Raw genomic sequence first — 17,794 nt, forward strand, 5'->3', positions numbered from 1 at the left:
ACATTACTGGCATGCATTTTGAGGCAAAACATGTGTCAGTCCAAGTTGTTTACATTTATTTAAGTATAGGACTTGTCTAATCCTTGTCTGGGAAACTGCCCCTATGTATTTCAATTAGATGCGCATTTTATTATAAGTATCCTTTCTTATTTGTTTTTATTGACTTTATTTAAACGTATAATGCAGTCGTATGCTGCACTTGTGGAAAGTTACTTTAATAAAAGGATTTTAGAGGTATTTGACCAATAATGCTTGAAACCTACGTTAAAGGAATTTCTATGTAATCCCCAGTCAACTTTTTTTCACATGACCACAGGGAGACCAAATATATGAAGCAAACCTGTGCGCTCTACGGGGATATTACTTTTTATACAATAGTTCCTGATCTCCACTTACTGCAACTCAAACATCACACATGAAAAGGTTTTAAAGGGTTTATCAAGGACTAAATCATGAGGTGCAAAGAAAATGTAATAGTCCTACATATAAACTAAACAAAATACTGGATCTTTTCTACAAATTGTACATTAACATCTCCTAGACTTTTTTCACAATTACTGATCAACCTGACCCGACAACTACCTCATGATCAAACTGGTTAGACCTTTAGACTAGCAACATTATATCTGGGTTATTTGAGATACAGTGAGTACAGTAAATCAGCAAAACAAACACAAACCTGTTTCAGAAGGGATTCCTATACAAGAAGATCTACACCCCAGTTTACCCAAAAATTAAAATTCGGTTATCATTTACTCACTCTCAAGTTATTACAGTCCTGTATACATTTTTGCTCAGCTTGAACACAAAGGAAGATATGTATAATGAAGCAGAAAACTGGAGCACCATTGACTTCCATAGTAGGAAAAACAAATGGTATGGAAGTCAATGGTGCTCAGAAACGTTTTGGTTACAAAATATCCTCTGTGTTCAGCAGAACAAAGACATTTATTGTAGGTGAGTAAATTATGACAGAATTTTCATTTTGTGTGAACTATCCCTTTAACGGCTGTGTCCATGCTGTATGCATCATTTGCACTGCGCTTGTGGTTTGCTGATTGTTGGCCTGTTTGTTGATTTAGTGCTCTAAAGACCCATTCACTTGTCAGATTCAATCTGACTTGTTAGTTTTTGACCCACTGTTCTCTGCCAGATCTGTCTGAAGATATAACCTTTGGCAAGGAGAGAGTTAAAGAGCCCACAGCTCTCCATGTGAATTCTTTTCGTAGGCTTTTTTTCCCCGGCGAGACTCATTCCAGCTCGTAAACTCTGCTCCGTCTATGTGAATGGGACAGGAGAGAGTTATCTCACATGATAGTGATTAAAGGGAAGCTGTCTCCGGTGGTCTTGGGTTTCTTTAAACCTGCTGCACTTATTTTGTGAACTTCACGGCAGCATCCCATGCAAGCTGGAGTTTAAAAGAGGAATTTTGTACCACTCGGCACATTCCGATTCAAACAGGTAAATATTTTACAAACACAGATTTGCTTGATTTATGCATGAGTTTGAGTGATGTAATGCGTATTTTATTGTATTATAGATCGCATTAATTTAACCACAAAAAAATAAGTGAAATATAAAAAATAATCAAACTATGTAATAATATTAATTTGCAACAGATAAATAATATACATATAGAAATGTCATCCTTTTATTCATATGCTCATATATTAGCAAATACTTGTATAATTTAAATACAGTTATTATGTTTATCGCAGAAAAATTATGTGCCATGCATGTCATGTCAAAAGCGCATTGTATAAATAAATCCCTTTTAATATATGGAGATGCCCGTGCCACATTAAAAAGCATTGCTGTCTCACAGCCAAGCTATAAGCACATTTAAAGCTATATTGCTTAAAGCAATTTCATACTTTCACTTTGTGCTTTAGTTTCCCCCTGGGTTTTATTATAGTGTAAGTTCACTTTGGTGCATGTCCAAATAAGAGTCTTTTTTGCAGTCTGAATGCACTGAAGTCCTTATAGAGGTCATGGCAACGAAGCAACATCTTTAAATCTTAGTATTCAGCTCAACTCCTTTTGTTTTTGGTTTCACTTGCAGCCAACCCATCTACAATGAGTTGCACAAAATTTTTCCACAACCACTACATTTAAATTAAACATTCTTCAGCATACTTTATTGCATTTGTGTTTTACAGGTGCAATGACGAAAATATCTGCTTTTCTGAGGGGCTCTGCTCACAAATGCATGCTGGTCTTGATTTTTTCCTTCATGGTTTGTGAGATTGTGGTTGGCCAAATCTGCGGGTCCCTCCTCATCGCGGTGGACAGCTTCCACACGCTCTATGTTTTTATAAATATGGCTATATCTGCGTCGAAGCATCATCCTACAACCTTAATCGCTAACCCCCACCTTTCCTCTACCTGTTTGTCAGAACCGCATAAATCTGTTTCCCATTTGCCCATCTCCACTACCCTTGGCTCATCTCATCCAAACATCTCCCTGTCATCTGAGCCAGCATCTGGGACACTGGGAAAACCCAGGACTCTCCCGGATGGGGAACCCTACAGCCGGATGCGTCTTAAACCTTTTGGTATTCTGGTCTCAGCTCTGCTGTTGGCATCGCAGTGCATCTCTGTTAGTTTGGAGATTCTCACTCGCCTTGTGCAGCCAGAATCCATTCAGCATCCACTCTTGTCCATTGTGGTTGGGGCAACTAGTCTGTTATTTAATACACTAATGTTGACCTGGAGATGGAGAAGGAGAGAGATGAATGAAGCTGAAGATGAGAGGATACAACAAGACCTTCATTCAACATTAGAAAGCACAGGTATGTTTAAAGGAACATTGTGTAGCTATTAGAAGGATCTCTTGACAGGAATGCAATATAATATACATAAATATATTATCAGTGGTGTATACAGACCTTACACAATGAACTGTATTATTTTTAATACCTTAAAATTAGCTGTTTTTATTTACATACAGCGCGGGTCCCCTTAAATTGAATACGCCTTTTCGTGCAGTAGCCCTAAAGCAGAGTTCAGATTGCACGATTTTTAAACTAGTCGGGTCGCAGCACTATTCACACTGCATGACTATCTGGGATAGTGTCAGTCGCTGCTGTGTTGGCGACAGGGGGTTTCACACTGCATGACTTTACTATAGGAAAAATCGGCGACAACTTTGCCCCGGTCCGCAAACTATGTCTCACAACCAAACGCATGTGAACAGTGACAAGGAAACAACGCGAGGTCACACGTTCAAGACCGAAGTTCTTACGTGAGACTGGAGGTGTTTCTCAATGTCAAGGAAGGATCCTCGAAAGCCAGAATTTCGAGGATGTTACGTCATCGTCAATATCCGTCGAAGGACTGTTCCAGTGTCGAGGATCCTCGGAATTTCAACCAAGGACTGAGTCCTTCGTTTGAGAAATATTCCATACAGGAAAGGATGCATACGTGTAGCCTTTTCACTTTTGCGCTCCCACAATCCTATGCGCGCAGCGATGAAAGCGTAATGACGCAATGACGTGCACTTGCTAGCCTGTTCCGTTCATGTGTTCTCCGAATGCTAAAGAGGAGCCTCGCCTAGCCTCTGAAGGAAGTGACTTGTAAGGACAAGTCCTGCCAAGGAAGTATCCTTGACATTGAGAAACAGCTTGGGATTATTATTAAAAATGGTAGCCCGCAAGAAGCTTGCCATACACATTGCATAAAGAATTTGCAAAAAGAAGATTGTGAAGGAGGAAATGGTTGAGGAGACTCCTCCTCGAAACTTCCAGCTGCCCTGTATGTTGCTCTCTCATTGGCTGTAGGCCATTGTCGATGTTATTTTCAGTCAGAACACACTTCACGGCAGACTTCTTATGGGTGTGGGCGACTCGTACGTGATTCTCTCAGATAGCGTCTTTGATAGTTCACACTGTTTGATTGTCACTCGCATGAACGAGCACCGATTTGCCTGTGATTTCGGGCATTTGACGGGATTCCTCAAAACCTGTCGGTGAGTCAAATCGGGACTAAAATCGTGCAGTCTAAACTCTGCATAAATGAACAAACTGTACTACAGAGCGCATTTGCCAATATGTTGTCTCACCAGACGATGAAGTGTTTGTCCCGTGGCGGCTACAGTAGCTTCTCTATGCGTTTGGCAAGGAAGGGTTGAGCTGTGGACTGAACCGTTGGTTGCAAGCTCACCACTAGCCATGCGTTCCAGTTCGTTTTTTATAACCTTCCCTCGCTAACCTCCCTCAGTCTCGTTCACTCAGATGTACATCATTGCTTACGTTGTACGAGTGCCCCTACTGCTGGAACACTTGAAGTAGGTTCAAATGGATCGCCTTAAGCCCTTGATCACATGAAAAGTGGAGACCGCCCCTCCATCATTTGAACTGTGCAAATCACGAACTGCTGAAGTGACGTCACAATCGTGTTGCATTGTGGTATATGGAGCTGCCTGCAGTGTACATAAGCAGACTCGGGCCCTGTCCCAAATGGCGCACTTCATGTGGACTTTCGGTCTCGTGGCCTTAAATTGCGCGTGCTCGCTTAGTCTACGAGTCCGTAGGGTGTCCCATCTGTCATTTTTACTTTTCGAAGTGTGCTCATCAGCGCCCCCTTTGCCCCTTTGATGCGGTCTTTGGCGAAGCCCGCACTGCAGCAGGCTGCGTGCACTTTACCAAACCAGAAGTCCTTGCGAAAGAGCAATCAGGCGACGGAAGGGAGGAGTTCACACTGACGGGCAACTTCTCTTCCTATTTTCGGCTTGACGCTCGAGTCTGTCCCAAGATACGACTCCGGTGTGGACTCGCATCAAGGGTCCCTAAAGTCTGCACTACATGATGTCATCAAAGTGTGAACTCTGAGGAGGACCACAAGTCCGGAGTGTGCCATTTGGGACAGGACCTTGCTCCCTTGGTCCAAATCAAGGGAGCGAGGGTCTGTCCATATAAACTTCCCTCGTCCACTTGACGAAGTGGAACACACTCCAAAATGGGGACAGGGATTCTCAGAGGGGAAGTGTTTAGGGAAGTTTGCGAGTGCGTGTCTAAAACTGGAGTGGAACGCAGCCTATATGTGAAATGTGATAAAAATCGCATCTTTAAATGTAACTCAACATCTAAGATAAGGGGAAGGCCTAATGTTGTACTCCAAACACAAGGCTTTTTTCCACCTTGTGCACTGCAAAAAAATGACTTTCTTACTTAGTATTTTTTGTCTTGTTTTCAGTAAAAAAAAAAAAGATGTATTTTCTTGACGAGAAAAATGACCTAGGAAAATAAGTCTAGTTTTTAGACAAAAAATATAAACTTTAAGTAAATTAGTGCTTAAAACAAGCAAAAAAATCTGCCAATGGAATAAAAAAGATTCTTGAAATAAGCTTACTTTTTTCATAAACACTTAATTCAAGAAAATGTTACTTATTCCACTGGCAGATTTTTTGCTTGTTTTAAGCACAAATTCACTTAAATTAAATGTTTATCTTCGCTTAAATTTGAATTTTTAGATATTTTTACTAAAAACAAGACAAAAATACTAAGTAAGAAGTTTATCATTTTTTTGCAGTGTGCATTCGGTTTTGATATCTAGAATTACATGATTATTAAATAACTATTAAATAATAGCTTAAAATGTTTTGTGTTCACCACTTTTATTACATGCAATAAGACAATTTTCTTTGTCTTAATACACTTTTCATAAAAAGGTGAATTACTTTATCAAAGGTAAGAATAACATTTTGGCTCCATTATACATCTTAGCACAAACGCCATAGTCAATTTTAATAATAAAACAGAATTTCGCAAAAACAAAATTGTGGCCAGTAAAAATATTGAGTGGCTAATAACTTCGGAAAACCACTAGCCACAGTGCCTGGTAAGCAAAAAAAGTGCAGGAACAGACCATTTTATTTAAAGTCACTATGAAACAGATGTAGCAACTGTCTTATTTTCTCTGTCTCTCTCATATATTTGAGTGAGACAGCTTCTGAAATGAGAATAAAAGGTAGGATGGGACTTGAATTTGTTCATCGAAAACTGATTGGATCGTTAGAAAGAGGGCAAGTTGCTATGTGCTGCAATCTTTTTCCGCCCTCCTGCCATTCCGGAAGTAAAAAGAGATTGTGAGGAGGGTAGGAGATTTGCATTTTTGATTAAAGATTATGAAAATACCCCAATATTCAAAAAAAGTTTTTAATTTAACTTCATTTTAACTTTAATTAAAATGTCTTCTCTTTAATGCCTCTATATTATGTTATGTATTTGAGATCCATTATAATGATTCTTTTGTCTTAGAGATTGCTCTCCAGAATGATGCACTGATGTTCTGCAATCCTGAAGCACCCAGCGTTCTAGATCCAGATCAAAGCTTTCATGACTGCTCTTCTACATGCTCTGAATTACAAAACCACAACATTACCAAACCCCTTCCTGATGCTCATGCTCAGATCTCTAATATGTCTGAAAGTTCTCAGGAAGTTCCTCAGCCAACCGAGCAACTTTCAGAGGAACCTACCTGCAGTAAGAAGCTGCTTCACATATTTCATACACATATTATATCATGTACAATATTTGCCTCTTATATGAATAATTATGCATTCTCTTTTTTTTACCAAAAGTGCCTCTACATGACCACGGAGCTCACCATACATCCCAGCGTACTCCTGCAGGATCCAGGTTCAGAAGACACCTCATCAATGTGATCCAGGACCTTCTGGCTCCAGCCCTCATTTTGGCTAATGGTCTAGTTCTCCTGCTCATCAAACCACACTGCCATCGTCCTCATTCAGACTGTCATCCTCTGGTCTATTTTGACACAAGCTTTTCCATACTGGTTGTGCTTGTTTTATTAGCTACTGCCCTGCCAAAGCTCTATCGCTATGGGCTGCTGGTGCTACAGGCAACCCCGCTGCACCTGTGCATCAATGAGGTGAGGGATTCCCTTGCTGGTGTGCCAGGTGTACTGTCGGTCCACGAGTTGCATGTGTGGCAGCTTTCAGACACGTTTGTGGTGGCATCTGTGCATGTCCACTGCCCCAAATGGCTGAATGCAGACGGGTGTTCAGATCTAATGGTCAAGATCACAAGGATGCTGAGCACTTTCGGTATAAACCATTGCACTGTGCAGCCTGAATTTCTTCTTTCAGACATGAGTGATGATGATGTAGTGAATAGTGATGAGGCTGGACAAATAGTCAACTCAGGCTGCAGCTTGCGCTGTGGGCAGGAGTGTGCGGAGAAGCTTTGCTGCTCATCTCGGGTAGAGAGATCATGCCTTCACCAACATGACAGTGTCACCTCCTTCAAGAAGGACCTGAGCGTTGTCTGTCCACAGGAAGAGAGTTTCTGCTCTCCAGCACCCTCTAGTGTTAGCAATACTGAAGATGATGTGATTATTGAGAACACATACCTGTGAATGAACATTGAACTAAATAAAAATAATAAAAACTATAACGTTTGTTTAAGCCTAGTTAATTTGTGAACTAACAGATACTTATGTTTATTAAAAATATTGTAGAAGGTGCAGTGATATCAACAACAAATACATGTGACTAATACAGCAAGAGGTTAAAAAGGAAGAAAGAATAAAAAGATACAAAATATGTCCATTAAAAAAGTCCTAATAAATACATTTTAGGTACATTTGGTACCCTACATATATCTGAAAACGTACTTGATCACCAAATCAACACATTTTTGAAGACTTCTTTAAGCATTTGGCTTAATGCTTTGATGCCTATATCAGGCTCAACATAAAGGACTAACGTGAGAGACATGCGGGCCAGTAAAAAGTATTGTAACCCTCAGTAACTAAAATATATTTTCATCAATGTATATTATTTAACATCTTGGAAGTAGACATTTACTTGGGTAAAACATGACGAAAAAACGCTGCAATATTTTGCACAGTTTGCTGTCAGTTTACAGGTAAAGCAGAAAAGTTGGTAGCCTTTTTTCGTTGGAACAATTATATTTGACTTTTGAATTATTATTTTTAAATATTTGAAACATTTTTTTATTGGGGCCAGAGAAAATTTTGGCAGGGCAAATGAAAACCTGAACCACTGGCCCGAAAGGGCAAGTATAAAAAAAATATTTACGTTGAGCCCTGCCTATATAGCCTAACATTTAAAAGCTTTTATTTTGATATTTACAGTAAAACAAAAAGTAAAGTTTTCATAAACGAAATACTTTTATTATAAAAAATCAGTAAAGTACTTATTAGTTAATTAGGTTACAAAGATATTTTGACCAAAAATGGAGAAATTTAGATCACGATTTAAGATTTAGTTTGTTTTTATTACACACTTTTATTTTGAAAAACAAAATATCGCATTTCCGCTAGCCACATTTCTCCACAGCTTCCGCTGTTCTTCTGTTTAGTGAGACAGTCCAGAACTAGAAACTCGTGTTTTTATTATGCAGTTTATGTTAACACTTTCTTAATTTTCCGAAATGACATGAATGTTTTATCATGGCGAGGATTGGGGACATCATTCATCTGAACGTCGGGGGAAAAAGGTTTGTTTATTAAATCAGCTTCATATCCTGTTAATAATGACAAACTTTATAAAGATAAACATTTAATTATACTTTACATTAGAAACTTGACGGTAGGTTTTATAACGTCCAGTTGACTACACCAACGATTACTTCTTTTATTTAGTCTATTATAAGTACCACCATAAGGCATTATAAACATCTGCATACCTATACAAGCAGTAAGGCCCTATTTGAAAGGATAGAAACTACAAAAAGTAGTTCAGATTGATTCTTGTAAACGTTTTGTTTAACGCCAGTATCTGTGACGCAATGCTGACCTATTTTTAAACAGGTTCAGTACCTCCAGACAGACCCTGACGTGGGTTCCTGACTCATTTTTCTCAAGGTTTGTAACGTTACTGTTTGTAAGTCTCAGTATCCAAGAGTCTGTACATTACTGTACATTATGTTTTGACTTAAATGTCTGGATGAATAGCTAACTAAAGGTGTATATATATCTTTTGTCTAGTTTGTTAAGTGGGCGGATATCGACATTGAAGGATGAGACTGGGGCGGTAAGGTTTCATTTTTACTCTGACCGGATGTCCACCCTTGTTAAAAATACTCTTACACAATATTTTTTTAGTAATCCTATTGCAATATTTCCTACTTTCAGATTTTCATAGACAGGGATCCATCTCTTTTTGCTACGATCCTGAATTTTCTGCGCACTAAAGAGCTGCACCCAAGGTTTGCCCAGCATTGCTTTTTATTTCCTTAAACAAAAAACAAAAAGTTTAATTCAATGTTAGTTTTAAATGGCATGATACTGTTTTTATTCCAGGTCCATAGATGTTCATCTGTTAATGCACGAGGCAGAGTTTTATGGGATCACTCCACTAGGTAAAGTCGAAAGTGGGATCCGGATTTAGGCCACATTTATATTGCCTGATTATTATAATTAAATTACCATGTACCACATGTCATGTTTGGTATTTCTATTTAATTACATTTCTGTGTTTCTAGTGAGAAAGCTGCAGTTGTGTGATGAGTTGGATCGCTCCTCTTGTGGGAACGTCCTGTTCAATGGCTACCTGCCACCACCAGGTGAACACCACAGGGGTTTTACACCATATAGTTAAAGAAAAGACACAACAGTTTCCTAAAAGAAGTAGGGATGCACAGAAAGGAAAATTCTTGGCCGTAGTCAAATTAAACGAAACACTCGGCCAAATACCAAACAATCTAACCATTTTTTTATTGCACGGTCTAGCATGAGCAGTGGGAGAGAGTGAGACGGCAACATGAGCATAACAGAGTAAAAAAGCTTTTTGTTAATAAACATTTTATTTCTCATATAATATAAGCGTGTTTATCATTGTAGGACTTTACTGGTTCTAGGAAGTTTTTATTACATACTGCTGATGCTCTTCGTTGTTCCTCTTCTAAAGGAGAGCTAAAGTCTCTTGTTCTCCGTGCTTGTGAATTCAGCAGACAAATACCCAGGATCATCGCCGCTGCCGTGTCTTTCTCATACGCTGCATGGTGTTCAGGATGTCTTTATTTTAAATTATAAACGAAACTTGTAGTATGTTTTCACGTCTTGACACTTTAAAATGCTTTCACCAACATGTTTGCTGCATTTGCACGCCTTTGACTCTGCGCTGGTTTGCTATTTGATTGCGTCATCAAAGACCTCATTGTTCGGTAAAATTTTTTACAAGTAAGTCTTTTTACTTGTTCGGCCGAAAACAGTGAATGAGTATTTTCGGCCGAATAATTTCGGTTGCAGAACATTCGGTTTATCCCTAAAAAGAAGCTATATAGTATATAGTCATAATGCTTTATATATGTGTGTATGTGTGTGTGTGTGTGCTACAGTGTATCCAGTGAAGCGCAGAAACAGGCACAGTGTTGCAGGTTCACAGTTCCCTGGTGGGCGTGCAGGACCTGTAGAGAGAGCACCTGTGAGGAGAAGTAACACAATGCCACCTAACCTGGGCAATGCTGGCATATTGGGCAGAGCTGTTGTGGAGGAGCGAGTGCCAGGTCAAGATTCTGCATCATTTTTAGTTTCTCTGTGTTGTGTTTTTCTTTTACTTCATATATGAATATTATTATTTATTTATTTTTCACACCGTTTTATTCTTATTTGCTGTTTGGTTTCTGTTCTACCTAGTTGTTACCCTATCTATGAAATCCAGGCTAAAGTCCCATAATCTAATCGTGAGATTAGGAGCATCTAAGTTTGATTTCAGACGTTGATTTCACATTTAATAACATTTTTGACATGATCTTACTCAGTCAATATTACAGATATCAAGGTTATATTTTTGCTGAATGTTCTTTACATTATGTATGATGATTTTATGTACAAAACAGTAAATTGTTAATTATTTGAATGTTATAGTTATTTAGCTGTTTTGATTTATTTCTTGAATGGTGTGATTTCTGTTCTCAGGTCCAGTCTCTGATCCAGGAATGGTCCGAATCATATGCGGTCATCATAACTGGATTGCTGTGGCCTACACTCAATTTGTGGTCTGTTACAGGTAGGCGTCCTGTACTAATAGAAATGTTTTTGATGTACATAGGGGGTGTTTTTTTTTTTTACATTGTAAGACCATTGTTCTGTTCTCAGGGTTAAGGAGTCTACTGGATGGCAGCAGGTCTTTACGAGCCCACGGCTGGACTGGGTGATCGACAGGGTTGCTCTTAATGCTAAAGTCATGGGCGGTTCACTTGGGGACAATGATAAGATGGTGGCTGTGGCATCAGGCACAGAGATAATATTATGGGCTATCTGTCCTGATGGAAATGGCAATGAAATCGGTAGGAATTCTTGGTTTAAATCTGTTTACAGTTTACAAACTAGTGCTGCATAACAATTAATCGCAACAAATTGTGTGCAGAATATTTTTTGTTTGTTTACATTATGTGTGTGTACTGTGTATAATAATTATGTATTTTATATTTAGTTTTTATATATAATCTAATATATATATAAAAACTAAATATAAAAAATACATAATATATTTATTTATATGTTTATATGTATATACACATGTAAATATTTCTTAAATATATATTATATAATTATTATGCACAGTACACATATATGATGTAAACAAAAACTTTTATTCTGCAAATGATAAGTTACAATTAATTGTTATGCAGCCTTATTACAAAAATAGTTCCCTACAGATAGCAAAATCAGCTTAATAAAAGTTTGTTCTTCATTGATAAGAATCTGTTTGTGCAGGTGTGTTCAGTCTGAATGTGCCGGTGGAGGCTTTATTCTTCGTTGGAAATCAGCTCATTGCCACCAGTCACACGGGTAAAGTGGGAGTTTGGAACGCTGTTACTAAACACTGGCAGGTAATGTCAAGCTCAAACGCTTTGTGATCTCAACATTTCCTGCATTTGTTAATGTCCGGATGAAACGCATTTAATGTCACATCTGAATGCAATTGATGTTGTAATGAAGTGAGCAGTTCTTATTTCCTAATGTGTACTCCTAATCTGTCTTTATGCAGAACCAGGATGTGGTTCCCATCAACAGTTATGACACAGCTGGCTCATTCCTCATTTTGGGCTGTAACAATGGATCTATTTACTACATAGGTAAATGTCATATGCGACCCTTTCTGTGAAATCAAGGTAAAAGTCTCATAATCTAATTATGAGATTTGGAGCATCAAAGTTAGAAGTTTTTATTGATTGATGTTGTCTTTATGCTGTGTACATACCAAACACTGTTTCAAAGTTTTGCGAGTGTAGATTATCCGCACAATTTTCGCTTCAAATGTGTCTTCCACGCAAGTTGATACAAAGTTAAAGGTTGTGTGTGTACATTTTAGCGGCTTCTAGTGGTGAAATTGTAAACTGCAACCAACAGCTCACCCCTCAGTTTCAAAACGCATAGGGTACCCGCCACAGGACAAACATGTCGTCGTCTTAGTCAATGGCCCTGTCCCAAATGGCGCACTTCATGTGGACTTTTGGTCTCGTGGCCTTAAATTGCATGTGATTGCTTAGTCTATGAGTCCGTAGGCCAGTGTTCTTCACTCCCAATCCTGGAGAGCCGGTGTCCTGCAGAGCTTAGCTCCAACCGTAATCAAACACACGTACCTGTAATTTTCTAGAGATCATGAAGACGACATTGATTAGCTTTCAGGTGTGTTTGATTAAGGTTGGAGCTAAAGTCTGCAGGACACCGGCTCTCCAGGGTTGGGAGTGAAGAACACTGCCGTAGGCTGTCCCATCTGTCATTTTTACGCTTCGAAATGTGCTCATCAGTGGCCTCTTTGCACCTTTGATGCGGTGAAATTAAGTCACAACCTCGAACTTCGAATTTAAAAATGGAATCGTCGATGCTGCCATGTCCCCATGTCACGTCCGGTCGGCTTACCAAGCGGAAAAAAACACATGTGTTGAGTGCTGCGAGTCAACCTCTTCTAACTTCGCTAGCTACAGCCAGATAAAGGATAGCATGACAGATGCAGGAGACACCACGCAAGCTGCTCTTTTCATGGGAAACAAAAACCATCTGTGCCAGGACCGGTCGTTTCTTTGAACTGAGATCTGTTTAAGTTTCACAAAAACTTATTTCACTTGCTTAAGAGTTATGAAAACAGTATTTAAACATGACTTATTGGAGTATAGTCTCACAATCTCGACTGACTGTAATAAAAGCGCGTTTTAAGCAGGAATGTTCATCTGACAGGAAGTTTAGTTTTATCAGGTATGTGCGTGTATCATATTTTTCCACTGGCAGCACGACTAACATGGCAGGGCATCTCCGGGTTCAAGGTCAGATATTATATTTCATAAAAGGCTAGTCTAAAAATGACATGGCAACCTGTTCTTTAAAAAAAAAAAGTAAAAACCAAGAATCAAATCGAACCGTGACCTTACAATCGGAAAAAGGTAATCGAATCGAGGATTTGGAGAATCGTGACACCCCTAGTCAATAATAAAAATATCAGGTTTATTTTTTCACTTTATATACTTTACATAAAGTTGTTTCGTGTATCTGTCCAGATGTCCAGAAGTTTCCATTGCGGATGAAGGATAATGATTTGTTGGTGACTGAACTGTATCGAGACCCCAGTGAAGACGCTATTACCGCTTTAAGCGTCTACCTGACACCCAAAACAAGTACGACCACAGCCAACCATATCACACTCTTTATCACACACACACAGTCAGACTAGTGTAATATTGCAGGTACGGCCTACATTAGGACTTGATCACTAGCACAGTTTTTGGATCTAACATCTATTCATGTGCTTTTGTGTTTGTTAGGTGATAGTGGGAACTGGATTGAGATAGCGTATGGTACTAGTTCAGGCACTGTACGTGTTATAGTGCAGCATCCAGAGACCGTAGGATCTGGTCCACAACTCTTCCAGACATTCTCCGTACACCGCAGCCCGGTTACTAAGATCATGCTGTCTGAGAAGCATCTCATCTCTGGTAAGTGAGAGAGATCACTTCTGTTCAAAAGTCACTTACTCATTGTTATATTTTGACATTTAAGAGTAATAGTAAACTCCTTAAACAGTTCATTTTAAAATTGTTTTGTAATGAAGTCCGCCGAAAACTCAAACTACATCTTCTTTTGTGCAGTGTGTGCTGACAACAATCATGTCCGCACATGGACGGTGACGCGTTTCCGAGGTATGATCTCCACCCAGCCTGGCTCCACCCCCCTTACTTCCTTTAAGATCCTGTCATTGGACGATATTGATGGCCATGGAGGCTGTGCTGCGGGAACAGAAATAGGTGAGGAAAAAAAAGATCCAACGGCAGATTAAAGTATACAGCATTTCATATGTGACCCTAGACCACACAACCAGTCATAAGGATTCATTTTTTTAAATGTGGGGTGCATGATCTCTGAAAGCCAATGTTGACATTTGAAATCACCTAAACAAACACGCCCCTACCCCAATAGAATCTGGACCTTCTTTTGATATACGCAACCCAGGCAGCGATGTCTGTTAATAGACACGCCCCTTACTGCTGATTGGCTACAAGTGTGTTTTGGTGCTCCGCCCGACTCCCTTTTCGACTCCAAAGCATTTCTCAAACAATCGTGCAGCCCACCTTTAAGTTCAATTTTTAAATAAATAAGCTTTTTGTTGATGTATGGTTTGTTAGGATATGTCGAGATATAACTTTTAGAAATTCTGGAATTTTGAGGGTGCAAAAAATAAAAATATTGAGAAAATCGCCTTTTAATGTTGTCCAAATGAAGTCCTTAGCAACACATAGTACTATTTGAAATAAAAAAATTTATATATTTATGGTAGGAAATTTACAAAATATCTTCACTTAATATCATAAAAAAATATAATTTTGACCCATACAATAATACATTGTATGGGTCGAAATTATAATTTTTTTTATGGCAAAATCATTTGTTGGCTATGACTACAAATATACCTGTGACTTTGGACTGGTTTTGTGATCCAGGTTGACATATGACATTTAACTCGCCATTTTCGATTCTGGGTTGTGGTCAAATGAGTTGACTGTTGTTTGCGTGCTCAGGTCCGTATGGGGAAAGAGACGAGCAGCAGGTGTTTATCCAACGTGTGGTTCCTGACACCGATAAACTCTACGTGAGGCTCTCCTCCAATGGGAAAAGGTCAGTTTAATATAATGTAATATAAGTGTTAATGTACTACATTGCAGCTCATGTGTTTTAACGGTCTAATTTTTCTGCAGGGTTTGTGAGGTGCGGTCGGTGGATGGGACCTCCATTACGGCATTCGTGGTTCATGAATGTGAAGGATCCAGCCGCATTGGTTCCAGACCCCGCCGGTACCTCTTCAGTGGTCATAGTAACGGCAGCATCCAGATGTGGGACCTCACAACGGCAATGGAGATTGCAGGAAAAGTAGATATTAAAGGTGATTGAAGGGAAGACGCTTGGTAGACGCTTTTATCCGAAGCGACTTCCAGTTCATTCAGGTTACCAGTAGTACATGCATTTGCTGAAAATCAAACTAGCGCAGTGCTAATTGAGCCAGAGAAAATCCAGTGTGCTACTTAGTATAGTGTCCAGTTTGTTTGATCATCTTTATTTGTGTTTGTACAATAGCTCTTGGTGGTCCGACTGAAGAGGAGCTTTTGGAATTGTTGGACCAATGTGATCTTGCACTGACTCGAACCCCAGATATGAGTCCTGCGGTCTCTCTCACACATTCCTCTCGCAACTCTACCTGCAGGTACAGCAAGGGATATAATAATTAATGCTTCTTCTTTTAAGTAAATAGTTGGCACTGAATGCACTGAATGCTTATTTCGATTCTCTCTCATGTCCTCAGTCTGCAGTCCCAGTCGAGTGAGAGCGGCCGAGCTGGCGCTGGTTTCCGGAGTCCTATTCCTCTTAATGGCAGTCTGCCTCGCCACGCCCCTTTAGTACCCCTCAGCAAACCTCGCGACCTACCGTCCCACCTCGGCCTCAGCCAGTCCTCTCTCGCCAGTAACAACAGCCCCCATTCAAACCGGGCCCCGCTGGAACGGGAGAAAGACCTGGGAGCTATCCGGAGAGGAAGCTTCGTAGAGCGCTGTCAAGAAAGAGCCAAGTGCTCAGATATGGGCGGCCTTGATCCCGGGAGGCGGAGTTTAGCGGTATGCAGTGAGCTTGAAGCGCGACTGGGCCTCAGGATGCAGTCTCCGTTCCCCGCCCTGCCAGCGGCCTGCTCGTCAACTCCAACGTCATCATCAGCAGTGTCAATGAGAAGACCTGCTCCTGGCACACCAAGCCCCACCCCTTCACCAGTCAGTCCATCGAGATCACAAACCTCCGTGTCTCCGAGACGACCTCTCACATCTCCAACCAATGAGGCCACGCCCAATGAGAACGGGACCGGCCATGGCCGTGAAAGCCCCGCCTCTCCACCTTCCACCAGCCCTAAACCTCATATGAATGAAACTAGCTTCTGATGAAGAAAAGACTATGTCTTCCTTGTGTCTGAGTGCCTTATTTAGAGACATTAAGAGAATATGTTGCATGTAAATGATATATCCACATTCCATAAGACTTAAAAAAAGAAGACAAAAAAGTCTGTAATAATTAAAATAGGATAAATTATAATTTGTATCCAAAACTGCTGTTAAACAAAGGATGCTGAACTTACAGTTGACCTCAATGAGAAACTTGTATAGAGAGTTAACCAACAATGTCTGCAAATACAGTAGATGAGAGACTATCAGCAGTTTACATTAAACCTGACAGGAGTGGGTTGTTGTGGGTAAAGCAGACAATGCTGCTGGTGTGCCATTGAAACAGTAAACGGGCTACTAATGTATACTAAAAACATGAATTACATTATGGGGCGGATTTCCGGACAGGGTTTACATCAGGGGTCTCCAACCTTTTTGTGAGCAAGGGCTACCACAATGGATAAAACTAACTGGAGGGCTACTTTTTTAAAAAATGTTTTAAAATTAAAGGGACAATAAGTAGGATTTACCCCCATCTAGTGGTAAAATTGTATTTTGCATTCAAATGAATAGTGCTCTCTAGCGCCTCGCTTTTCCAAATGCCTGTTGCAACTACGGTAGTCGTTATGTAATCACTGATCTCCTTGTCCGTTTCAGCTGGTTCATGTGTTCTGAATAGAAAACGCGTTTTGGAAACTAGTGCTTTTTGTCCCTCTCTGCTATTATAGTTCAAGCCTCCTTGGACTTACCCGTTCAATGTAAGTAAAGAGAAAAAATTCTAAGCTTACAAAGAAAAGTCAGATCACTGGCAGAGATCATTTGACACCAACGAGGACATATTTATGAATAAAGACATTGATTTTGATTAATAAAATACTTAAAACCCTACTTACTGTCCCTTTAAGGCAGCTCAAACATGCATTTTAGTCTGGGATTAGGATAAGCCCTGTCCAGGAAACAGCCCCTTTAAGCATTTGTATTTAAAATCTTAAACCACATGATCTTGGATTGGGATGTCTACCTTACAGTGTATCGGTTCACATGACTATTTTTGTATTATGAGCATGAAACGTCGCTGTAAATGTACAGCTGCTTTTGAAGTTTAAATTTGTGCTTTCCATTTAATACATTGTCATTTACGATTACAGATCTGGTATTGTTGCCAGCTATTGGCACGGTATATATTGATTTCCACCCCAAAGAGGAATTGTTTAGGTGTTGCAAAAGAATGATGAATCTTCATTTGATTGAACTGAAGTTGAATTCTTCCACAACACAATAAAACATCTTCGTATTATAAGTTTGTTTGTTCATAACGCTTTGAAAAAAGAACTCTTCAAAATTCCAAAAATAATTTATTTTCATATAAACAGCTGTAGATTTTTTAAATA

At 39.6% G+C, this 17,794-nt stretch overlaps 2 protein-coding genes and 1 long non-coding RNA gene across 3 annotated transcripts; 2 read left to right on the forward strand and 1 right to left on the reverse strand.

Moving 5' to 3' along the window:
• Nucleotides 1–876: 876 nt before the first annotated feature.
• Nucleotides 877–7,408, forward strand: LOC129419675 (uncharacterized). The gene is made up of 4 exons (XM_055174841.2): nucleotides 877–1,461; nucleotides 2,160–2,792; nucleotides 6,258–6,482; nucleotides 6,581–7,408. The coding sequence occupies exons 2-4, from the start codon at nucleotides 2,165–2,167 to the stop codon at nucleotides 7,375–7,377; spliced, it is 1,650 nt and encodes a 549-aa protein (XP_055030816.2). The 5' UTR covers nucleotides 877–1,461; nucleotides 2,160–2,164; the 3' UTR covers nucleotides 7,378–7,408.
• LOC141349702 (uncharacterized) lies at nucleotides 1,634–6,743 on the reverse strand. The gene is made up of 2 exons (XR_012357678.1): nucleotides 6,607–6,743; nucleotides 1,634–2,709 (listed from the first exon to the last, which is right to left on the reverse strand). It is a non-coding gene; the product is annotated as an uncharacterized lncRNA (long non-coding RNA).
• Nucleotides 7,409–8,297: 889 nt separating the features above from the next.
• Nucleotides 8,298–17,703, forward strand: shkbp1 (SH3KBP1 binding protein 1). Its single transcript, XM_055174167.2, has 18 exons — nucleotides 8,298–8,483; nucleotides 8,797–8,850; nucleotides 8,974–9,019; nucleotides 9,121–9,194; nucleotides 9,289–9,347; nucleotides 9,471–9,551; nucleotides 10,326–10,493; nucleotides 10,906–10,996; nucleotides 11,086–11,276; nucleotides 11,707–11,822; nucleotides 11,981–12,068; nucleotides 13,488–13,604; nucleotides 13,752–13,922; nucleotides 14,076–14,231; nucleotides 15,003–15,099; nucleotides 15,180–15,364; nucleotides 15,556–15,682; nucleotides 15,782–17,703. The coding sequence occupies exons 1-18, from the start codon at nucleotides 8,437–8,439 to the stop codon at nucleotides 16,401–16,403; spliced, it is 2,490 nt and encodes an 829-aa protein (XP_055030142.2). The 5' UTR covers nucleotides 8,298–8,436; the 3' UTR covers nucleotides 16,404–17,703.
• The last annotated feature ends 91 nt before the right edge of the window (nucleotides 17,704–17,794 follow it).

Source organism: Misgurnus anguillicaudatus, chromosome 15, assembly GCF_027580225.2.
Source record: "Misgurnus anguillicaudatus chromosome 15, ASM2758022v2, whole genome shotgun sequence".
Lineage (NCBI taxonomy): Eukaryota > Metazoa > Chordata > Actinopteri > Cypriniformes > Cobitidae > Misgurnus > Misgurnus anguillicaudatus.